This window comes from Balaenoptera musculus, chromosome 11 (genome assembly GCF_009873245.2).
Source record: "Balaenoptera musculus isolate JJ_BM4_2016_0621 chromosome 11, mBalMus1.pri.v3, whole genome shotgun sequence".
Classification (NCBI taxonomy): Eukaryota; Metazoa; Chordata; class Mammalia; order Artiodactyla; family Balaenopteridae; genus Balaenoptera; species Balaenoptera musculus.
Window position 1 is genome coordinate 67916213 of NC_045795.1, and position 26090 is coordinate 67942302.

General features: G+C 38.8%; 1 protein-coding gene across 13 annotated transcripts in view; it reads right to left on the reverse strand.

Annotated features, from left to right (window-relative positions):
- The window catches only part of PBRM1 (polybromo 1), a 109707-nt gene that overhangs the window by 79815 nt on the left and 3802 nt on the right, over positions 1-26090 (reverse strand). For 10 of the 13 annotated variants that reach the window (XM_036869810.1, XM_036869808.1, XM_036869811.1 and 7 more), the window contains 8 exons: positions 24646-24798; positions 23605-23702; positions 16209-16356; positions 11510-11653; positions 9079-9195; positions 5304-5372; positions 4198-4296; positions 401-486 (listed from right to left, as the gene is read on the reverse strand). In XM_036869810.1, the coding sequence (XP_036725705.1) occupies positions 401-486; positions 4198-4296; positions 5304-5372; positions 9079-9195; positions 11510-11653; positions 16209-16356; positions 23605-23702; positions 24646-24798 (914 nt within the window). Of the gene's footprint in view, positions 1-400; positions 487-4197; positions 4297-5303; positions 5373-9078; positions 9196-11509; positions 11654-16208; positions 16357-23604; positions 23703-24645; positions 24799-26090 lie in introns of those variants that run through there. The other 3 variants (XM_036869809.1, XM_036869812.1, XM_036869820.1) reach the window with 1 other exon arrangement.

Here is a 26090-nt window from a genome sequence, read left to right on the forward strand (position 1 = left end):
CCAAAAAATTGTGTGACTCACTTTAGTGTGATATTCACTTTATTGCAGTAGTCTGGAAATGAACCTGCAGTATCTCCAAGGTATGCCTGTACATATATTTATATAGTACACGTTATATGTTTAATATACATTATACATAATATGATATACAATATATATGTATTTGTATAAGGCAATAAAAGTATACAGCAGTGTTAAGTCTTAAAAATTGTTTCTTTTTAAATAAAGCCCTTCAGCTGCAATGAAGGGACTGGGTAAGAGTTAACACTACTCTCTTCAGAATCATATTATCAACTGTAAATATAATCTTGAAATGCAACATGCATCTTATTTTCCACTATACTGAGAAAATTTGGCAAATAATAAAGGTACAAGGATTTTAGACATTTTTTTAACCTACCTCATCCGAAGGCTTGACTTAGTCATTTCATGATGTTCAATTTCTGCCTTTTTCATATAAAATATTTTCTTAATAGAATTTGCATCCTGTTAAGATAAAATTACTTGGCTTAGAAAAATATAGAGAAAACGGGCAGTTTAAAATGCCCGCAATCATGTACTGGACACTTTCTATGGCACTCCTTCCATCTGGAGTAGACTTCCATTCAATATCCAGAAAGCTGCATCCTCTAACCTTACCACAAGCCTCCAAAACATCTCCATAATTAAATACAAGTTGAAAAGCCACCTAGCTCTTTCACAATTAGTCAGGTAAGAGACAAAGACCTAATGCCGAACAGGAAACAGGGAAAAACAGGGGTGAAAATACAATGAACTCTACCTGTGTACACTAACCTTAAAACTGAAACAAAGGTACACTTCTAAGATTAAAGATAAGGCATGTAAATTTAGGATGAATATACTTGCTTAAATTAACAGCATATATCAAATCCAAGTTTCCCTTCTCTCCAAAATTTAGCTTAGGAAAATTAATCAGACCAAGAAGTAAAATTCTTAACTGCATCAACAAACAATTGGTACTACACTATTAAAATGTCCTATCAAGGATTAAGAATACGAGGATTTCATTCCTGATTTCCACTCAAAGTTTCTTAAAAAGATGCAACATAAAAGTTAAAATTAACTACCAAAAGAAACTGAATCAGCATTCTGTAAATCTAAATGATTTTACTCCCAAAAGATTTTCTGACCATCCTTTGCTAAGTTCCCAATGATATATTATTAATTCTAGAAATTTCTACAAGCAACTGTCATTACAGTTCATTATGTAGAAGGACTACAAAACTTCTAGGAGAGAACTGCAAAGCAATGAAACAGCCATTTTACATTGTGTACTATATACTACATAGATTGATTTTTGTATCAGTGAGGTTTAAATGCAGGGACTACATCAATATTTAACTACAAAGTGAATCAAAAATAAACCTTGTCTGGCACAGAGAAAGACATACAGATGAATGGATTAGAACCAAGAATCCAGAAATAAACCCATACATCTAGAGTCAACTGATTTTCAACAGGGTTGCCAAGACAATTCAATGGGGAAAGAATAGTCTTTTCAACATAAGGTGCTGGGACAAATGAATACCCCATGGCAAAGGAATGTGGACTCCTACCTCACGCCTACCTCATGTATATAAAAATTAATTCAAAATGGCTCAAAGGGGGCTTCCCTGGTGGCGCAGTGGTTGAGAGTCTGCCTGCTAATGCGGGGGACGCGGGTTCGAGCCCTGGTCTGGGAAGATCCCACATGCCGCGGAGCGGCTGGGCCCGTGAGCCACAACTACTGAGCCTGCGCGTCTGGAGCCTGTGCCCCGCAACGGGAGGGGCCGCGATAGTGAAAGGCCCGCGCACCGCGATGAAGAGCGGTCCCCGCACCGCGATGAAGAGTGGCCCCCACTTGCCTCAACTAGAGAAAGCCCTCGCATGAACCGAAGACCCAACACAGCCAAAAACAAAATAAATAAATAAAGTAGCTATAAAAAAAAAAAAAAAATGTGTGCTTTAAAAAAAAAAAAAAAAAAAAAAAAAATGGCTCAAAGATCTAAATGTAAGAGCTAAACTATAAAATTCTTAGAAGAAAATGTAGGTGTAAATCTTTGCAGCCTTGGATTAGGTAATGGTTTCTTAGATAAGACAGTAAAAGCACACGCAACCTAAGAAAAAACAGACAAATTGGACTGAACCAAAATTAAATACTTTATTAAAATTAAAGACTTTTTTTTTTTTTTTTGCTGCACCACTCAGCATGAGGGATCTTAGTTTCCCGACCAGGGATGAATCCCGTGCCCCCTGCAGTGGAAGCACAGTGTCCTAACCACTGGACTGCCAGGGAATTCCCAAAATTAAAAACTTTTGTGCAGCAAAGGATACTATCATGAAAATGAAAAGACGATCCATAGAATGGGAGAAAATACTTGTAAATCATATGTCTGGTCTAATGTCCAGACTATGTAAAGTACTCTAACAACTCAACTTTTTATTAAAAGACAGATAACCCAATTAAAAAATGGGCTAAAGATCTCAACAGACTTTTTTTTTTTAAAGAAGACATATGAATGGCCAATATGCACATGAAAAGATGTTCAACATCACTAATCATTAGAAAATGCTAATCAGGGAGTTCCCTGGTGGCCTAGTGGTTAGGATTCCGGGCTTTCACTGTCATGGCCTGAGTTCAACCCCTGGTGGGGGAACTGAGGTCACGCAAGCTGCAAGGCATGGCCAAAAAAAAAAAAAAAAAAATGCTAATCAAAACCATAATGAGATAGTACTTCATACCCACTAGAATGGTTATAATAAAAACAAAACCAAAAATAGAAACAAGCATTGGTGAGGATGTAGAGAAATTACACTTGCACATTGCTAGTGGGAATGTTGGTGCAGTGGCTTGAAAAACAATTTGGTGGGGACTTCCCTGGTGGCGCAGTGGTTAAGGATCCGCCTGCCAATGCAGGGGACAAAGGTTTGAGCCCTGGTCTGGGAAGATCCCACATGCCGCGGAGCAACTAAGCCCGTGCGCCACAACTACTGAGCCTGCGCTCTAGCCCCGTGAGCCAAAACTACTGAGCCCACGCACCCTAGAGCCCACGTGCCGCAACTACTGAGCCTGTGTGCCTCAACTACTGAAGCCCACGTGCCTAGAGCCCGTGCTCCACAACAAGAGAAGCCCACACACCGCAATGAAGAGTAGCCCCCGCTTGCCACACTGGAGAAAGCCCGAGTGCAGCAACGAAGACCCAACGCAGCCAAAAAAAAAACAAAACAAAAAAACAAAAACACAACAATTTGGTGGTTCCTCAAAAAAGTTAAAAATATAGTTACCATGTGGCCCAGCAATTCCATTCTCAGGTATGTATTCAATAAAAATAAAAATATATGTCTACATAAAAACTTAGACATGGGGCTTCCCTGCTGGCACAGTGGTTGAGAATCCGCCTGCCAATGCAGGGGACACGGGTTCGAGCCCTGGTCCGGGAAGATCCCACATGCCACGGAGCAACTAAGCCCATGCGCCACAACCACTGAGCCTGTGCTCTAGAGCTCGCGAGCCACAACTACTGAAGCCCGTGTGCCTAGAGCCCGTGCTCCGCAACAAGAGAAGCCACCACAATGAGAAGCCTGAGCACCACAACGAAGAGTAGCCCCTGCTCGCCGCAATTAGAAAAAGCCCATGCGCAGCAACAAAGACCCAACACAGTCAAAAATAAATAAATAAAATAAATAAATTTATTTAAACAAAAAAAAACTTACACATGAATGCTCATAGCAGCATTATTTATAATAGCCCAAAAGTGGAAGCAACCCAATGCCTAGCAACTGATGAACGGGTAAATGAAACATGATATATACATTTAATTGAATACTATTTGGAAATAAAAAGAAATACAGGCTACAAAATGAATACCTTGAAACCATGATGCTAAGTGAAAGAAGCCAGTCACAAAGGACCACAAATTGTGTAATTCCATTTTTATGAAATGTTGAGAATAGGCAAATTCACAGAGACAGAAAGTAGACTGGTGGTTGCCTAGGGTTAGGGAGGTTGGGAGGAAATGAAGAGTGACTGCTAATTCATTGTGGTGATGGCTACACAACTTGGTGAATATACTAAAAGCCATTAAATTATACACTTTGGGTAAAATGTATGGTATGTGAATTTTATCTCAATAAAGTTGTTATATAAAAATATTGGTCTCTACTCTTATCAATGAAAGCAACAACAACAAAACTAACCTTGAATACTTGAGAACCAGGCTCATTATAAGTTTTGGCATTTTTTGCTAGGAGATCTATATCTTTGGCCATTGCATGAACACTCTTGTAGCTTCCATTCTATAGTAAACAACAAAATACAGCAGTTCCTCTTAAGCAACATGACCTTTAAAAAAAAAAACTCTACGTAATTTTAAACCGTCACCATATTCTAAGACTTCATTGGAAAGTACACGTGTGAACAATATATAAAGTCATCTTCTCTTTTATAAACTATTACTATGGTCCATTTACAAAAAAGTTTTTGAGATAGGTAACAAAACTAGAGCTACACTATTCTCATAAAAACAACTTATACTTTTTAAAAAATCAAAAAAGGTAAAAGTTGTTTTATTAAGCAAACATATAGTGCTTACTGTGCCAACCACTGTTCTAAATGCTTCAAGAATACTAACTCATTAAAGAGTATAGACTTTGGAGCCAGACTGGATTCAAATCCTAACTTTGCTCATTAGTTGATGACTCAGGCAAGTGACTTACCATCTCTGTGCTTCAGTTTTCTTATTTGTAAAATGGGAATAATAACAGTATCTACCTCATAGAGATGTTATAAGAATTAATTAGCTAACACATAGGAATTCTATCTAGGTGAGTGTTACTTGCTGCTATTACTGCTGAAGACACAGGTAGGGGGGCACTCAAAGAGAACAAAGTCTCTATTTTCACTAACCTTACACTCTTAATGTCTGTTGTAGGTAACTTTTACTCTGAGATATCCTAAAACTATTTGGAAGCAAACAAAAATAAACAACAAAGCTTTTGTTCCCAATGTACCTTTCACAATCAGAAATGGCGATGACCAATGCGCTTTAATTTTTGTCCTAAGGTCAAGATTTACTATGCCAATGAAAATTTTCCTTTCCTTCTTACAGAAAAAAATGCAAAAGGGACACTGAGTTTACTCCTCCAATGCTATACTCAGTAACATCTCTAATTTGTTTACATTATATTGCTAGTAACTCCTTATAGAGATACCTGCTTCTCTGTTTTTTTAAAAGGCCCTAAAAAATGACCACATGCCAATCTGCCCTAAATGATGTTATTTTTACATATGGTCACCTTCATACCTGTATCCTCTGGGCAATGGTCTTGAGGTCTATAGGCTCCTTAATTATTGCATAATAGTCTGGATATTGCTGGAAGACAAAACCCAATCATGCTTAATAAGTTAAAGTATCCAGCTAATGAGAAAACAAGGAAGTATACTGACTATCTGTTAATCAATTGAGCAGCTTTGTGAGATTAAGGCTAAAGACACAGTTATACAGCATTTTGTTATATTTGAAGCAGAAAGCATTTGATTTTTACAAGCTTCATGAGATACCCAACAGCATGTGGTAGGACTTTACAGTTAGTATTTGGTAATTTTCATTATATAACTAATACACCACAATTTAATGTTTTTCAATTTTCTAAATTCACAGATCACACAATTTTAAATTTAAGATCCCAAGATATCTATGCCAGGAAATGAAGCAAAGGAACGTTTTTGAAGGGCTTATTATAATCTCTTTTAATTTAGCAATCTAAATAGCACAATTATATCCTATTTCATATAAAATATTAAGAATCTACAAGAAGGGCTTCCCTGGTGGCGCAGTGGTTGAGAATCTGCCTGCCAATGCAGCGGACACGGGTTCGAGCCCTGGTCTGGGAGGATCCCGCATGCCGCAGAGCAACTGGGCCCGTGAGCCACAATTACTGAGCCTGCGCGTCTGGAGCCTGTGCTCCGCAACGGGAGGGGCCGCGATAGTGAGAGGCCCGCGCACCGCGATGAAGAGTGGCCCCCACTTGCCACAGCTAGAGAAAGCCCTCGCACAGAAACGAAGACCCAACACAGCCATAAATAAATTAATTTAAAAAAAAAAAAAAAAAAAAGAATCTACAAGAAGTCAGGTTGCAAGATTTGTTAGCTTCATGTCTAACTTAATGCTTCTACTTATCTCAGTCAAAATAATTTTTTTCAAAATAAAACACATTTTCAATGAAAATACATTAAAGAATCAAAGCAAAATTATAAACAATTTCTGATTTCTTATCAAATATTATAGCTCAACAAAAGAAAAAGAGTTAAACATGTTAGAAGAATATACTCGAAGGGTTTCACAAAGCCTGGAGTTCATTCACTGCCCTGAGTCTTTCCTACAGGTTTTATTCCTTGGAGAAAATAATTGAAGTCAACCAAAAATCAAAAGTTGGTCTTTTCAGTGGGGGACAAGTGTCGAGGGAAGTCAGACTGTGCTCTTCAGGCTCTTCCTACCTGTTCAAATCCTTGGAGCCCAAAAAACAAAAGCAACAACAAGAACAAGAGACCACAGCATTCAATTACTGCGCTAAAGGGATGATCTCATTTCGTCTGATCCCTCAGCTTACCCTTCTCTATTTTCTTAACGCTACTCCTTTCCTTCCTTAGATCAAACCCCTTGCCTGCCCCTTCTCTTCAACAATTCTACTTCTGAGAAACAATTCAGAAGACAAATTATGGCAGAGACACCCAGGCTAGGGTACAGCATAAACCAAGCTGTTGGCCCAGGTATTCCCAATCTACCTCTCCCACTTAGCCAGTCTCACTCAGGAAAGATTTATAAAGGAAAGGAAAGGAAAGACCTTCCAGGTCTCAGTCCTTGTTGTCTTTCAAACTGTCACACCCCAAGGGACCAATGGGAATCTGCTTTCCCATATCAACTCCTGCTGCATGGTGTCCCTGAAAACCCTCCCAGAACGGGGGAACTGGGTAGTAATGTTTTAGTCATCCAGCTCACCCTTGATGGCTTGATCACTACTGATTGTTACCATGCAGAGTAAGAACAAATCCTGAGCAAAGACTGTACTCTTTTCTTATTTCTTTATTGTGGTAAAAATACATAAAATTTACCATTTAACCTTTTAAAGTATACAGTTCAGTGGCTTTAAATACATTCACATTATTGTACAACCATCACCATCACCCATCTCCAGAACTTTTCATCTTCCCAAACTGAAACTCCATACCCATTAAACAACAGCTATCCACCTTCCCCTCCTGTCATCCCCTAGAAACCACAATTTTACTTTTTCTCTCTATGAATTTGGCTACTCTAAGTACCTCCTAAAAGAGGAATCATACAATATTTTTTCTTTTGTGACTGGCTTATTTCACTTAGCATGTGTTCAGGGTTCATTCTTACCGCAGCATGGGTCAGAATTTCATTCTTCTTAAAGGCTGAATAATACTCCATTGTGTGTATATACTACATTTTATTTATTCATTCACATGTAGAGGAACACCTGGGTTGCTTCCATGTTTCAGCTATTGTGAATAATACTGCTATGAACATGGTTGTACAAATACCTCTTTGAGACCTTGCTTACACTCTTTTGGGTATACATCCAAAGTAGAATTGCTGGATCATATGATAATTCTATGTTTCATTTTCGAAGAACTGTCTTACTGGTTTTTTCTTTCCTTGAAATTTTAAATATATAACCAATATAATCATTATATTTTTCTAATCAGATCCATGCTTAGGACAGCAGTGGTCAGAGATGCTTTATTTCTAATGTTGTAATTGTCCTACAGCTAGTCACCTTGTAAATAACTAGTCTTGTTGATGACTGATGGGTAAAGCTGCATGCTACCCATCAGTCAACAAGCACTTCTTGCAAACCTCTGACATGCTGGGTTCCAATTACGTGGCAGGGACACAAAAGAAAATACATCAGTCCTTGTCCTTAAGAGTTAGATAAAAAAAGAAAATGGTCACAATGGAGTTAAACAAGTGGAGAACTTCTAAAAGTATATCTTTATCTAGAAATATAAGAATGCAGAGGCCATAGAAATTTTTGTAGTTCCAAAGGCTAAAGTGGAACTTCAGCTATGTTAATTGCTTCTTGGATGTGAAGCCACAAGGGGTTCTAACACTTTTAAAGGGTTTCATTGGTCTAGAAACCCTCTTCCTCTTTGGGGTAGAAGAATACTTATTAGGTCTCTCTCTCTTCTTTATCACCAGACGATCAAAGAGAACTAAGAGAGGAGGAACTCATTTATCTTCCTCTCATTCTGTCTCCTGAGTAGAGAATGTGGCTTCTCTTTTATAAATAAAAGGTTTAGTTTAGCTGCTTATTTTATCTTTTTCTCCCCCCTCCCCTATTTGATCATTTAAGAATTACTAATCTTAGAAACAACCCAAATGTCCATCAACAAATGAATGGATAAACAAAAAGTAGTAATATGTGGTATATACATACAATGGATTCAGCCTTAAAGAGGAAGGAAATCCTGACACATACTACAACGTGGATAAACCGTGAATATACTACGCTAAGTGAAATAAGCCAGACACAAAAGAACAAATCCTGTATGATTCCTCTTAAATGAGGTACTTAGAGTAGTCAAATTCATAGAAGCAGAACTGTGGTTTCCAGGGACTGGCAGGAGGGAAAAGTAGAGAGTTATTGTTTAATGGGTAGGAAAATGAAAAAGTTCTGGAGATGGATGGTAGTGATAGTTGCACAATAATGTGAATGTACTTAATGCCACTGAACTGTACACTTAAAATGGTTAAAAGGTAAATCTTATGTTATTGTATATTTTACAACCATAGAAACAAAAAACAAAAAGAATTACCAATCAACAAAACAAAAACACAATTTAAAAAAAAATCCACAACCTTTTGCTGAAGTAAAATGACAGAACATATCCTATGTGCTTACTGCTGAGGTCATGAGGAGGATCTCTTGGCTATCTCCAATGCCTTGCATTAGTCTTACTTTATATACTTAGAACTAACAGAATTTCTGAAGTACTTAAAAAAAAAAACCAAAAAACACTTTAATCCACCTGTCTTCAACTGCATCACTTACCACTTTAGAAGGCAGTTTCTGAAAAAGTTCGCTAATGAGACGTCCTGATGGATTTGTGGCTACAACTATGGCTTCAAGAAGCTGCTCCAGGATCTCCTTCAAGTAACTTGGAGAAGACTGGGAAGAGGCGGTTGTAAGGAATGAGAGAGGGAAGAAATAAGTACCTTGTGAGAGAAATCCAAAAATAAATGCTGATATTAAACAGCTTCTAAAATTTTAAAGTTAATTCAAAAGAGCAACTTCTAAACAATACTTATTTTAAGTACAATTTTCAAGAATACCACAGAAATTCTCTGATGCTGGTCATGAGGGGTTACACTCCCAGGACAGCATATTTGAAACTAATGAGGCTACTCATATTATTTCAGTAACTAAATCCTTTGAATCGGGTCCTTTTACTGAACTCTATTCACAGCAAACACTGCAACAGTGAAGTTAAAGTGCCATATGTGTGAAATGATGGAAATGCATACCTTTCAAGGGTCTGAGTAACTGAGATGGAGAAAACGTGCCCCATGATACCTGGCCATTTCTGTATCTGCTGTTCACGTCTACGGAAATCTTGGTATTCTGGTGGAACAACTACATACTTCTGGAACTACATACTTTTAACTATGGGGTGCTCTGCCAGATCTAACAACCGAATTCAAGTTATATCAAAATTGAATGGAGATTAAGCCAATTGATGCAATCACTTCTGCTCTCCACACTGGCTGGCTTACTCCTACCTTAGTCACTGTTTCAATATGGGAAAAGATATGTCCCAAAGAGTAGGTGGCCAGGGAGGGTCTAAGTCTGAAGCCAGTTTCTACAGCAGCAGTCCCCAAGGTTTCTGGCCCCAGGGACTGGTTTCGTGGAAGAAAATTTTTCCACGGATGGGGGGGTGGGTGGTCAGGCGGTAATGCGAGCAATGCAGAGGATGGCTCAGGCGGTAAAGAGAGCAACGGGGAGCGGCAGATGGAAGCTTCGCTCGCTCGCCTGCCGCTCACCTCCTGCTGTGCGGCCCCGTTCCTAACAGTCCACGGACCCCTGTTCTACAGTCAGAAATGGGATGTCTCAGTCAAGGTTTATATTAAATAGTACTTTAAGTCCAAACCATGTTTTGGGCATATAAAGTAAAGATTAATGGTTAATTCTGGTTTAAATCATAAAAGCACGAATATTTTTGTCCTAATCCAACAGAAGTCTTATTTAGTAAAGTCTCAATTTTAAAGTCCAACATTAGGCCCAGAGAGAGGGTACTGACATCTCTTGAACCTACCAGCACAGCACCTGGCAAACAGACACGCAATAAATATTTAACATATAAGATATGTGATTAGCTGAGACTCCCCAACCACCTAAGCTTAGAGAAGAACCAAGATAACACTGATGAAAGCAGACGAAAATACTCGTATTTAAGTCATTTACTTACTAGTTAAAACATGACACCACAGAGTAAGCTTCAAATAGGTGAGTTATGTCCTGCGGCCAAGATTCCTCTTCTCCCAACCCAACCAGCTACTTTGGAAAAATGTTGCAGATGACAAAGGGAGCAGGGAGTATGAATGCATTCACATAACTTATTCTTTGGGTGTTTTACTATTTAGTTGCAGAAGAGAGATGCAATTCCTTTTACTGTTCTTTTTTCTCTTTTTAAACATGTGTGTTCATTCAGCAAGTATTTTTCAGTACCTACATGTTGGGCTGAGTCTAGATGCCAGAATAGGTGAACAAGGTGATACCTTTTGTGGAGCTATCATTTTACTTGAGGAAGACAGAAAGTAAACACATAAACTAATTCTAAATACGTTATTTCACATATAGTGATAAAAATTATAGATCACAGAACAGAGTGATGTGATGATTGGAAAGGAGGAGCACAGAGCAAACAATCTGACAGAGTGGTTAGGAATGTCTTCTCCCAGTTTACATTACTTTAAGTGATGTTAGAATAATGCAGAAGACATAGTCACAGGCAGAGTCAAAGGAAGCAGAAGTTAAGAGCAACTGCAAAATTCCAGAGGCAGGAACACACCTGGCATATTCTAGGAACCAGCCTAACCCATAAAAATATTCCTAACTAAAGTGACTCCATCAACTTTCCAACTTTCAATCACAACACTGCCTACCCTTACAAAATATCTCAATATAACAATATTGGACCAGTCCTTGATAATATGAAGATTCTCTTTAAAAGTGAGCAGGAAATATGCATTAACGTAAGAGCAATTCATGAAAGCAACCATGCATGTTACATGTAGTGCAGGATGTCCTAGGATCCCTTGTAACTGGAGTGGGGCTCTCTGGTTGCGTGTCCCTTTACCCTCCCACTTACCAACACAACTGCACAGAAAGCCCACCTGCCCACAGTGGCCAAGAGAAATCACAGGCAGGGGCCTCGTCCACCTCCCAGTAGCATATCTATCACCTATTCCAGTGGCACACTTACTCCTTCGGTCACTGTGCCTTGATTGTCTTGCCCATCTTCATCATCATCTTCATCATCTGCTTCTCCTTTCTGAACAAACTCATTTCTTGTTCGAAGGTACAAATCCCAGAGTTTGCAAGCAGCTTTATATTCAGGAGAATCTGGCTGTACATTAGCAAGGAGAAGAGAAAAAAAATATCACTTTAGTATTTTATGATAAAGGCTAATTATTACTGATACACTAAGAAAGGCAATTTAAAGGATAAGACCCAACTTAAGGGATACAAGACTAAAGGACAGAAGCTAGTGATTGTCCTGATTATCACTTCTATTTTTAAACTATTTAACACCTTATTTGAATATTTTCTTTTCCTGAAGCATGGTGGGGATAAACTAACTAAAACTTTCCAGTAAGAACAATGCTGGGGGGGCTTCCCTGGTGGCACAGTGGTTAAGAATCCGCCTGCCAATGCAGGGGACACGGGTTCGAGCCTTGGTCCGGGAAGATCCCAAATGCCATGGAGCAACTAAGCCCGTGAGCCACAACTACTGAGCCTGCACTCTAGAGCTTGTAAACCACAACTACTGAAGCCCACGCGCCTAGAGCCCATGCTCCGCAACAAGACAAGCCACTGCAATGAGAAGCCCACACATTGCAACGAATAGTAGCCCCCACTCGCCACAACTAGAGAAAGCCCGCATGCGGCAACAAAGACCCAACACAGCCAAAAATAAATAAATTAAATTAAATAAATTTAAAAACAAACAAACAAAAAAACAAAACAAAAAAAGAACAACGCTGGGGGACTTCCCTGGTGGTCCAGTGGCTAAGACTCTGTGCTCCCAATGCAGGGGGCCCGGGTTTGATCCCTGGTCAGGGAACTAGATCCCACATGCCACAATTAAAGATCCCATGTGCTGCAACAAAGACCCCCCACACCACAACTAAGACCCGGTGCAGCCAAATAAATAAGTTAATATTAAAAAAAAGAAAAAGAATAATGCTGGATGCAATGTTAAACAAACAGTAAAGCTTTAAAAATGTATCCATGTGCTGCCAATAAGGAGTAAGCAATGTTCATAAAAGCAAGAATAGAGTAAAAGCAGGAACCCGGATGAGCAAGAACACTGCCCTCACCTATAAGACAAGATAACCTAACCTTTAGTTTTCAAGCCTCCTTGAGGCTGCAAGGACAAGAGATAAAGGCCAGGGTCTGCCCAAAGCTGGGAATCCAAAGGCCATGGATGCAGTGTAACTGGGAATTCAAAACAATTCATTTCTCTGCTGCCAGGGAAAAGGAAGACTACCCACCTCAACCTCCACCCAGCTAAACCCATGGCACTGTGGAGAGAAGAGAGGGATGAGAGGAATCTCCTCTGAGAATGCTTCACCATAAGCTAGCCCTAACGAAGAGAGGCCAGGTGCCTGGGATAAGCAACAAATCTTCTCTAGATGAACCCAACTTCAATCTAAGCCTAAGTCTCCCTATAGATAAAGTTCCAAGAAATATAAGCTCATAGTCAAAATTCATGAAACACACAAGAATAAGAATCACAAGAGGACTTCCCTGGTGGTGCAGTGGTTGAGAATCTGTCTGCTAATGCAGGGGACATGGGTTCGATCCCTGGTCTGGGAAGATCCCACATGCCGTGGAGCAACTAAGCCCACCCACCACAACTACTGAGCCTGCACTCTAGAGCCTGAGCGCCACTACAGAGCCCACGTGCTGCAGCTACTGAAGCCTGCATGCTTAGAGGCCGTGCTCCGCAATAAGAGAAGCCACCGCAATGAGAAGCCCACGCACCGCAACGAAGAGTAGCCCCCGCTTGCCACAACCAGAGAAAGCCCGTGCGCAGCAACGAAGACCCAGTGCAGCCAAATATCAAAGGGAAAAAATAAGAAAAGAGTCACAAGAGAAAGCTAGCAGAAATGACAGCAAAAACACATGCAAATAATTCAGATATTGAGTTATCTGCTACAGAATAAAAAATATGTTGAAAACGTTTAAAGAAATAATAGGATTGAAGACATAAGCAATCCCCAAAATAGAAACTACTTCGAAAATAAGAAAAATATAAACATTAAAATGTAAGATTCAATAGATTGGTTTAAGAGCAGATTTCAAAGAAAAATATAAGAACTAGGGGCTTCCCTGGTGGCACAGTGGTTAAGAATCCGCCTGCCAATGCAGGGGACACGGGTTCGAGCCCTGGTCCGGGAAGATCCCACATGCCGTGGAGCAACTAAGCCCGTGCGCCACAACTACTCAACCTGTGCTCTAGAGCCCATGAGCCACAACTACTGAAGCCTGTGCGCCACAACTACTGAAGCCCGTGTGCCTACAGCCCGTGCTCTGCAACAAGAGAAGCCACTGCAATGAGAAGCCCGTGTACCGCAACGAAGATCCAATGCAGCCAAAAATAAATAAATAAAACAAATAAATTTTAAAAATATATATTAAAAAAAAAAGAAAAATATAAGAACTAAAGATATTACCTAAAAAGCAATACTGACACAAAAAAGGGGACTACAAAAAGTTAAGAGAAATGGAAACCTAAGAGAGTTCTAATATAACAACCAGTCAGAGTTCTACAAGAAGAGAGAATGGGGAAAGGGCAATATACAAAGACATAATGGCTGAAAAATTTCCAGAACTGATGAAAAATACCAACCCAGAGATTTAGAAAGATCTACAGCTCCCAAATTCTATAATAATAAGATATTCGTATCTAGACGTATCACAGTGAAACTGTGGAATATAAAAGACAGAAAGAAGATACTAAAGATAGCTAGAAGGAAAAGACAGGTAACCTTCAAAGGAAATACAGTCATACTGACAGATGATTTCTCAATAGCAATACAAGAATGAAGAATAAAGACAGTAATTTGTTTGTAAGTAAAAAAACTGACTACATAAAACAGTAACATTATTTTATGGGATTAAAAATTTGTCAAAATAGAAATAAAACACAAAACATCAATAGCATAAATAAAAAGATCAGAGTTACATTATTCTAAGGTTTTACATTATTTAGAAGGGCATTTAAGATACCGATTTTTTTTTTTAAATAAATTATTTATTTATTTATTTGGCTGCACTGGGTCTTCGTTGCTGCACGCAGGATTTCTCTAGTTGCAGCGAGCGGGGGCTACTCTTCGTTGTGGTGCGTAGGCTTCTCATTGCGGTGGCTTCTCTTGTTGTGGGCTCTAGGCGCACAGGCTTTAGTAGTTGTGGCATGCGGGCTCAGTAGTTGTGGCTTGCGGGCTCTAGAGCGCAGGCTCAGTAGTTGTGGCACATGGGCTTAGTTGCTCTGTGGCATGTGGCATCTTCCCAGGCCAGGGCTCGAACCCATGTCCCCTGCATTGGTAGGCAGATTCTTAACCACTGCGCCACCAGGGAAGCCCCAAACTCTACACTTTAAAAGAGTGTGTGAATTATATCTCAATTAAAGAAAAAATATATACACACAGCATTAAGAATAAATCTAACATTTTTGCAGAATCTTGGTGAAAAAAACATATAAAGCTTTGTTAAAAAGACAAATAAATGAAGACGTACCAAATTCACAGACTGGAATGATCAACATCACAATTACGTCAATTCTCCAAAATACAATCTACAAAGCCAATGCAATTCCAATACAAATTCAAACAATCTTTTTGGTGCTTGTTGACTTAACACACTAATATTAAAATGTATAAAAATAATCAAAACAGTTTCTTTGCCAGATAAAGAATTATAAATCCATAGAAATTAAGGTAGAAATAGAATAGCCCAGTTTTAGATAAGCTGGCCAGAACAAAAGGAACAGAATAAAAGGCCACAAAGAGGCCCATGAGCACATGGAATCAACGCCAGCACTAACATCAGAGACAAATGTGAAGCGGATGGCCATTTCAAGGTGCTGCTTATACCTGTGGAAAAAAAATAGATCCCTACCTCAGAGAAGACACAACAATCAATCCCAGCTGCACTAAAGGTTTATATACGAAAGACAAGACTATTAAACTTTTAGAAGAAAATAAGAGAATATCTTTATAATCTTTGGGCAGGAGAGATTTCTGAAACAAGACACAAAGAAGGATAAACCACAAAGTTAAAGACTAATAGATCTAACTATATTAAAATAAAAAACCTTCTGTTCATCAAAAGACACCACAGGGACTTCCCTGGTGGTCCAGTGGGTGGGACTCCACGCTCCCAATGCAGGGGGCCGGGGTTCGATCCCTGGTCGGGGAACTAGATCCCACATGCATGCCGCAACTAAGAAGTCCGCATGCCACAACTAAAGATCCTGCATGCTGCAACCAAACATGCTGCAACTAAGACCTGGTGTAGCCAAAATAAGTATATAAATATTAAAAAAAAAAAAAAAAAAAAAGACACCACAAAGAGTGAAAAAATAGCCAAACAGTGGGAGAAGATATTTGCAATACAGATAACCAAAAAAAGGATTAGTATCTAGAACAAAAAAATTTCTGAAAATAAATATGAAAATGACAAACAACCCAAGAGAGAAACAGGCAAAAGATTTGAGCAGACACAGAAGAAACAAGAATGGGTCATAATCATATTAATCTTTAGTTTTCTTTACTAACAAGAGAAATGCAAACTCAAACTACCAAATGAAAAACCACTACTTATCTACCAGACTGATAAATATTAAAAAGCCATACAATTATCAAATTGAATATCTTCCAAATTTGATGTTTTCTTACCTTATAATAGGCCTTTGCATTGTTAAAAAGCAACTGGAAGTCAGCAGTCAGCAGATTAACATCATCATACTCTTCCATTTTTAGTTTCTGTTGGATTTTCATCAAGTCAATGGGCTGAGAAACCACTTCATAATAGTCTGGTTGATTTCTGTCAATAATGTTTTTTAAAAAGGTATTTATTAATCAAAAGCCCAAAAAAAGTTATGTCTCAAAACTCTGTGGTAATGTCCAACACTCCAAGTGACAGAACATACTAGATGTACTCTCATTATTGGAACGGAGAGGGAATAACAAAAGCAAGACGAATATGCATGCCCTTTTCAAAATACATATTGGTGATATAGAAACCTAAATTAACATCTGTGATAGTCTTTTATATGCTAAATATTTAAGATTTAAGGCACCAACACTAAAACCATGTCAAAGGTATCTTCTGCAAATGAAAATGACTTACCTTTCATGGGGTTCAATAATGGCTGAAAACAGGTATGTTCCAAAGCTCTTTATAAACTTACGAAATTGATTATCTTTCTTCAGGTAGTGACCACAGAACTTTCTCTGCCAAGTGCTATCAAGTGCCTAGTATATATGCTGCTCTAACATCAAGTACTAAAGTTACAAAAGAGAAAGATGAGGCCCTTGGCACAAGGAGCTTACCAATGATAAAAGGGCATAAGACATAAACAAACATGACAGAACAAAAAAGGCATGGGAATGATAAACAGAAAATTAAGGATAGTGGTTATCTCTTGGAGAGGAGGGGACACTTTAAAGTAGTTATAATAATTTCTTAAGTTGGGTTTTGGTTCATGGATGTTTATTATTATTCCTTCTGGCTTTTTTTCAAATGGAGTTCCATGAGACAAGTAAACCTTCTGCAAAATTATCTAAGCAACTATTTTTCACAATTCTCCCTCAGGGGTAGATAAAACTCATCCTAGATGTGTAAGAGGGTAAGTTACTACATATGAAGAATGCTGTCATTAAGGCTTTAATCTCTTCTGGGACACTGGCTGACATGTTTTAGCCATGTATGTATGATATATTTAATTTTTTAAAACTTTTTGCTTTAACATAAAAATTGCAAGAATAGTACACAGAATGTTTTTCTGAACCATTTGAGAGTAAGCTGCTGAAGAGTTGTGTGTTTTTCCTACAAAAAAGGACCACAGTTCAATCATCAAAATCAGAAAATTCACTTTGATACAGTCTCACCATCTAATCCTCAGAAACCATTTATATTTTGCCAACTGTTCCAAAATTGTCCTTTATAGCAAAAGGATCAATGTGAATCATGCTGCATTCAGTTATGTTTCCTCAGTTTCCTTCATTCTGAAACAGTTCCTTAGTCTTTCCTTGACTTTCATGATCTTAATACTTTTGAAAATTATAGGCCCGTTATTTTGTAGAGTGTCCCTTAATCTGGGGTTGTCTCTTCTCCTGATGAATAAATTCTGATGATGCTATATTCATCTCACTGTATTCTATCACGTGGCGCTTGATTTCAACTCATGCCACTACTTAGATGAGGATGATTTTGGTCACTTGATTATGGTCTGCCAAGCTTCTCAACTGACCAAGTTACTCTTTTACTCCTTGTACTTTACGGAAAGGTAACTCCAGGCTATGTAAAAGCCTGTGACATGGCTATTGTCCACAACCCCTACCCCATACCCCCACCACTTGTCTCCCTTGCCGATTCCTACCTTGCTCAGCCTCACCTAATGACTTTGAATTCTCCAGGAAGGGAAAGGAAGAAGAGTAAATTAAGTTTTTAAACCCTTATCAACTACTTACGATTTTAGTGAACTATAAAATTAAGTACGAGGGGATAAAAGGAGTATTCAATCTGCTATTCAAAGAAAGTGTAAGAACATAAAGGTCTCAGTGAGTAACAACAAAGGCCCACCCAGGCCTAATATCAATGTTGTCAGTGGTACCAAGGGACTTTCTCAGAGTGAGCATTAGGGCTTTGTTAACTTGCTATCCTAGATGGCTCTCTCTGCCTGGGCCTGATGGGCCATAGTCCACTGCTCCTTGCTAAAGCTGGGCCTCAGCAGCCTCTCAGGCTTGGGGGATTATCTGTAGACAACTGACAACGCAATGAGGACACATACCTAGAAAGGACACTATCTCCCAGAAGCTCTGCTAGGGGGTTCCTCACAAACATTTTCAGAATAACCATACAGAAAAAAAGGTCAGGATCCCAACATTCCACTCTATATAATGTGGTCAAAACAAGGTCCCCCCACTTTGAAAATGAAATAGCTCTAACTGATTTTTCCCACTTAAATCAACATACAGAAAAGCATAGAAAAGTAAAAACTGCCCCTATTCATCCAGAGTTAAGAGCACTATTAATATTCTTCCAGACTCTGTGCACACATACACACACATATAGGACTGTGAAGTACATGTCTTAAGAGCTTTTCTCTTTCAACAATAGGTGAGGGCACCCTGCCATAATATGACCACAGAATAGTCAAAGCATAACTAAGGGTTTTAACCAGAAAAGTGAGAAACACTCTGCCTAATGTGCAGAGCCTGCTGGCTACCCCTAAACCTATTTTGCCTCCTTCCCAAGATGACAGCATTCTAAGCTCCTGCCTGGGTACTAAAGGCCAAATTCTTGGCCACGTTGCAGCTAAGTTCTGACCAATGCAAGAGCTGAAATGTACCATGTCCAGGTCACATCCTAACATGTTTCTTTTTTCCTATGGGCCGGAAGGTAGTTGTGGTGGTGAGCCATCTCAGACCATGCAGACAAGGGCGATACCCCAAGCACAGCAGAATAAAAAGACAGACAGTATCTCGGCCCTGAAGACCTCACAGAATAGGACTTGTACATGAGAGAAAGCAATTGTTCTTGTTTCAGCCATTGTTAATTTGGATGTCCTAGTACAAGCAGCCTAACATACTAATGAAAACAAAGTCTCAAAAAGAGATTCACAATTGCATGGCTCTGAATAGTACTTCTTCCAACAAGCTCTTGAGAAAACATGCATTCCACAGAGGAGGAGCAGAGATGCAGGCAGGCACAGCACTGGGGGGAAGGCAGCAGTGCTCCTAAAGTACCACGTCATGGAGGCTAGAAGACAGTGCTCCAGCACCAAAGGCCTGTATTTTCTGCCCCTCAGCTGGTGAAAAGCAGGCAGCAGAGGGGCAGTCCTTTTCCATGAGGTGCTTGTGTACTACAATATGATGCTGCTTCTCTATACAACATACTGGTTAAGAGCACAGGCTTTAGAATCAGAAAAACCTGAGTCTGAATTCTGGTTATCCTCAATGGTTCTGAGAACTTGTACAAGTTGTCATCTATAAACTGTGATAACAATATTGCTCAGGTTTAAACAAGATGAGGCCTGGAAAGCACTTAGTACTGTGCCTAGCATGTAGTAAGCAATAAATATGGGCTTTTATTATCATATGCTAATTAAATGACAACTTTCAAAAGATTGTTACTGATAAACTAACTGAAATCTGTAGACAGATTTCATTTAAAAAAAAAAAACTCTTCTTTTTTGGCATGACTAATTTACAGAGCTCTCCTCATTCAGGATGATGACACTGCATCCTTGGTGGCTCTGCTCTTTGGAGTGAGAGGTTTGCCTTCAGATCAACCTAGAGCTTGTTGGCTACCCACTGCAGCATCAACATTCATGAATGGATCTAAATCTTTAATTAACTCATTGTATTAGTTTCCAATTGTTGCTCTAACAAATTACCACAAAATTAATGGCTTAAAACAACACAAATTTATTACCTTACAGAAGTCCAAAATGGGTCTCACTAAGCTAAAAGGCAAGGTGTTCACATTCCTTCTGGAGGTTCTAGAGAACAATTCATTTCCTTGCCTTTTCCAGCTTCTAGAGGCCACGTGCATTCCTTGGCTTGTAGCCCCATTCCTCCATCTTCAAAGCCAGGAATACAGCATCTTCAAATCTCTCTCTGACTTACTCCTCTACTTCCCTCTTTAAGGACTCCTGTGATTACACTGGGACCACCTGGATAATCCAGGATAATTTCTCCAATTCAAAGGCAGTTGACTAACAAACTTAATTTCTCTTTGTCATGTAATCCTACATATTCATGGATTCCAGGGATTAGAACACGGACATTTTGGCGGGGCCATTATTCTATCTACCACACTAATGTATGTTTTCAGAACAAAGAACTTCAAATGCCAGAGTCTGAAAAGAACAGTGATATTATTTTGATAACAAGAGAGGAAGGATGCTCTAGTCAGGGGGAACATAGCCTCCACAGGGAGGCGTGTGCCAGGTGCATATTTGTTTTTGCTTCATTGGACCACAGAAGTCAAGTCCAAAAGTTAGGGAAAAAAGAGAGACAGCAAGGTGAAAATAATCACTGTGTCTTCTGCATATTGTGAAAAACTAATCCCTTTTAACTATGATAAATACAACTTTGCTGCTATCCTAAAGACTATTAAATAATTTTTAAAAATATGTTCCACTGTCAAGGAACTAGAGAAAGAAGAACAAACTAAACTCATAGCTAGAAGGAAGGAAACAATATATAAAGCAGAGATAAATGAAATAGAGAATAGAAAAACAACAGGAAAAAAATCAATAAAGTTGAGTTGGTTTCTTGAAAAGCTCAACAGAATTGACAAACCCTCAGCTAATTAACTAAGAAAAAAAAGAAGATTCAAATAACATTAGAAATGAAAGAGGGGACATTACAACCAATGCCAGAGAAATAAAAAGAATTATAAGAGATTATTATGAACAACTGTAGGCCAATAAATAGGATACCCTAGAAGAAATGGATAAATTCCTAGAAACATACAACCTACCAAGACTGAATATGAAGAAACAGGAAACCTGAATAGACATATAACCAGTATGGAGATTGAATCAGTAACCAAAGACCTCCTGGCCTAGGAGAAAAGCCCTAGAAAAGCCCTAGACTTAATGGCTTCACTGCTGAATTTCACCAAACATTTAAAGAACTAACATAATTCTTCTCAAACTTTTCCAAAAAACCAGAGGAGGGAAAACTTACTTATTCTGTGAACCTAGTAATGCTCTGATACCAAAGCCAGACAAAGACACTACAAGAAAAGAAAACTACAGACCAATATCCCTTATGGACGTTGATGCAAAAATTTTCAACAAAATACTAGCAAAATGAATTCAGCAGCATATTGAAAGGATTATACACCCTGATCAAGTAGGATTTATTCCTGCAATGCAAGGATGGTTCAACTTATGAAAATTGATAAAAGTAATGAATCATATTAACAGAATGAAGGAAAATAACCACATGATCATCTCAACTGATACAGAAAAAGCATCTGACAAAATTCAATACGCTTTCATGATTAAAAATGCTCAACAAATTAGGTATAGATGGAAACTACCTCAACAAAATAAAGGCCATATATGAACAGTCTATAGCTAATATCATACTAAAAATGATGAAAGACAAAGATGCTTGCTCTCACCACTTCTTTTCAACAAAGTACTGGAAGTCCTAGCCAGAGCAATAGGCAACAAGAAGAAATAAAAGGCATCTAAATTAGAAAGGAAGAAGTAAAACTATCTCTGTTCGCAGATGATAAGATCTCACATGCAGAATACTCTAAACATGCCACACAAAAAAAAACTTTTAGAATAGGTGAATTTAGCAAAGTTGCAAGATACAAAACCAACATACACAAAAATCAGTTGCATTTCTACACACTAACAGTGAACAATCCAAAAAGGAGATTAAAGAATAAACCTAACCAACGAGGTGACAGACTTTACACTGAAAACTACACACTCCTGTAAGAAATTAAAACACAAATAAATGGAAAGATATCCCACGTTCTTGGATTGGAAAACTTAATATTGTTAAGATACCAATACTACCCAAAGCAATCCACAGAGTCAATGCAAAACCTAACAAAATCCCAACAGAATTTTTTGCAGAAACAAAAAAACCCATCCTGAAAAAGAAGAATGAAATTGGAAGACGATATTAGTCAGGGTTCTCCAGAGAATCAGAACCACTAGGATCTATCTACCTACCTATCTATCTATCAGTAGATAGATTGATAGGTAGGGAAAGAGAGAGAAACAGAGAGAGAGAGGGGGAGAGAGAGAGAGGTGTAAGAGAATTATTATAGGAACTAGTGATTACAGAGGCCAAGAAGTCCCAGGATCTGCCAGCTGGAGACCAGGAAAGCCAGTGGTGTATTTCAGTTTGAAAGCCCAAGAACCAGGGGCTCCAACATCCAAGGACAGGAGAAGATGGATGTCTCAGTTCAAACAGAGAACACAAATTCACCCTTCTTCTACCGTTTTGTTCTATTCAAGCCCTCAGGGGACTGGATGATACCCAGCTGCATTGGTGAAGGCTGTCTTCTTTACTCAGTCTACCTATTCAGATGCTAATCTCTTCAAGAGACATCCTCACAGACACACCCAGAAATAATGTTTTACCAGCTATCTGGGCATCCCTTAACCCAGTCAAGTTGACACATAAAATTAACCATCACAGAGGACTCACACCTTTTGATTTCAAAACTTACTACAAAACTACAAGTGTGGTGAGGGTGTGGAGAAATTGGAACTCTTGTACACTGTTGGTGGGAATGTAAAATGGTGCTGCAATTATGGAAAACAGTATGGTGATTGCTCAAAAAATTAAAAACACAATTACTGTAAGATCCAACAATCCCACTTCTGGGTATATATCCAAAAAAACTGAAAGCAGCATCTCAAAGAGGTATTTATATTTGCACACTCATGTTCACTGCAGCATAATTCACAATAGCCAAGAGGTGGAAGCAACCCAAGTGTTTACCAATGGATGAGTGGATTAAAAAAATGTGGTATATGTACACAATGGACTACTATTCAGCCTTAAAAAGGAAGGAAATCCTGTCAAATGGCACCACACGGATAAATCTTGAGGACATTACGCTAGGTGAAATAAGCCAGTCACAAAAGACAGATACTGTATGATTCCACTTACATGAGATACCTAAAGCAGTCAAATTCACAGAAACAGAAAGTGCAATGGTGATTGCTAGGGACTGGAGATAGGGGAAGGGGGAAATGGGGAGTTATTTAATGGGCACAGAGTTTCAATTTTGCAATATGAATGAGCTCTGGAGATCTGCTGTGTAACAATGTAAATACACTTAACACATATTGAACCGTACACTTAAAAACAATTAAGACTGTAAATTTTATGTTGTATGTTTTTTACAACTAAAATTTTTTTCTTTAGTTAAAACAAAAATTTTTTTAAATGCGCTTCGCTACACCTTGACAACTGAAACTAAAATTTAGACCCCAGTATCATCTAAGCCATTCCTTCCAAAAGAAAACTCAATTATTAAACACTTTCAACTTGCACCCGGAACCAAACCCCTCCCACTCACCTTCGCTTTGGTGCCCTAATGAAGAGCTCACAGAGGAGCCTGCCCTGCTCATCCTTATAGTCTCGGATGGTGTTGTAGAGTTCATGGCACACGGCAATCTACACATAGGAAAAGGAGAAAAATCACCAGAAAAGTGAACAGAAAGTCAGTGTAGGGGTTCTTAAAAAAAAAACACAACAAAAACAAAACATAAAAGGCCAGTAGAGAAGGATAAATCCCCAAATTCCCACATGGGAACCCAAGTCTAAAGTATGCTGACAGTATCTCTCATTTAAAATCATTTAAATGATTAAATCTTTCATCAGAATATGTTACTGGTGATTTTCTTTTCCTTTAAACAAAATTAGTTCATATCACTCTTGTTTAAAAATCATCCAACAGAGGGCTTCTTACCAGTCACAGAATAAAATCTAAACTCCTAACACAGAGTACGTAGGGTATACTCTGGCTGGGCAGACTTTGCCAGTTTCCTTCTCCCTCTTGACCATCTCTCTGTAATCACAACCCATCAAATCCATTCCTGATCCAGCCACTCTGCCTGGAACACCCTTCCCCAGTGCTCTGCAGGGCTGCTGCCTTCTGATCACAAAGAAATCTTTCCTGAAGGTATGGGCCAAAACAGCCCATATCATCCAAACTTTTCTTCTTAGCACTCATCACTAGCTGAGAAACTTTATTATTTATTTGTTCATCTGTTTACATTCTGCTTCCCCAACACTAGCATCTAAGCTCCATGTGAAAAACTAGCTTGTCTTACACATGGCTTTATCCCAATCACCACAACAGTGCTTGGCACATGACAAGCATACATTTACTTGAATGACTATATAATGTGACAAAAATGATATCCTTTATTATTTCATAATATTAAATTACACTATTACTGTAAGACTTCTGACTAAGTGTATACTTTTCATAAAAGGTTAAGAACATCAAGCCAGAGGAAAAAGAAGCTGAGAGGCCTTGCATCTTAACTGCTTATCATTAAAGGAAAGGTAGGGAATTGTGCAGAAGGCAGAAACTGTGATCTGAGTTACTTACAGGGTCTACAGTCGGAAGATTGGAAAGTCTCCTCCTTTTCCTGCTTGGGCCTGGCGTGGACACAGAATGGTGCCCATCATCAAAGTCTCCGCTGACACTACTGGAAGGGGAGGTAGCTCTTCTTCTCTTGGAACCCATGGAATCCAACTTCTTCTATAAGAAATAATTAGCCATGTTCTTACACTGAATTTTATACTCTGCCACCAAGCCCTCAGTTGGCCACTTGCCACAAAGCTTCTGGTTCACTTAGGAGGATATTTTCACTGTTGCAAAGAAGCTTAACTATGCTTTTTCAATGCCAAGTCCTGGGCCTTGCTTTAGCCCCTTCACTTACCAGAATGCTACACTTTCAATTTGGATGGGACAAATTCAGCAACAGTATACTCATTTGTATTTACCAATTTTGAACGACTCAACCACTTCTGGCCCCAAATTTACCCTGGACTGGAATTTGGAAACCCACGTATAACGGTACACCCACATATAATGGTGTGTTGGAGGTACTGATCCCTCAGCCCCTGAGGCAGGCAGGCAGGCCTCAGGGAAAGAGTCCCTAAGGCGGTCACCTCTGGAGTCAGCAGCCTCATCTGTTTTCCCCAGTGTTTCTTATGATTATGATCACTTTCCAGGTGGGCCAGGATGTTGGAAAAAAACAAAAACCAAAAAACAGGAAGCAGACCCTGAGGCAAATTAGTGCAAAAGGGTAACGGGACAGAGGATTAACCTTCTAGCATTTTCGATGTACCCTAAAATTAACACACTGAAAATGAATTTTCTCCATTCATTAAAGAAAGATCCACAAGACATACGCCAGAAAACACTCAACATACTTGCCATACCTATGCTAAAGTAGCAAAATTGCATTTTGAAACTTCTGTCAATCCAGACTAACCTCCTTTTCAGTTACATGAGGTACTCTATCCCCATGAATTCACAGCTTTACATTTCACTAGATGATCTTGAAGAGCACCCCGGAAGTGAGGTTTTAGGTCCTCCTTGGCCTCCCAGAAACATGTAAATATTTGCTCTAAGTTTTAGGCAGGCTGCTAAGTAATCTTAACACAGCTTTACAAATATATATATATTTGACTATAACACAAGAAATGCAACCACTGAAATGATCTGCTACAGCTAGAGGGTAAGGGTGCATACCTGAGAAAGTCCTACAATGCTTATACAATTTAAAAACAGTATCAAATAGCATATTGTGATTTCACAGGCCTTTCTCTAAAGCAAAAAGAAAAAACTGATCCCAGTGTCACTCATCAACATTCAGTTTCAGGAAACTAAGACACCAGTAGCTGAAAGAATGGGTTGCCAGTAGTATGGAGAGAAAAATTGGGGATCTCCAGGGAAAAGAAAGCAGGAGCAAAACAAACCAATAAATAAAAAATTCTGGTAACCAACTAACAAACAAAGTCTCTTATCTCTTCCTCTGAATTACA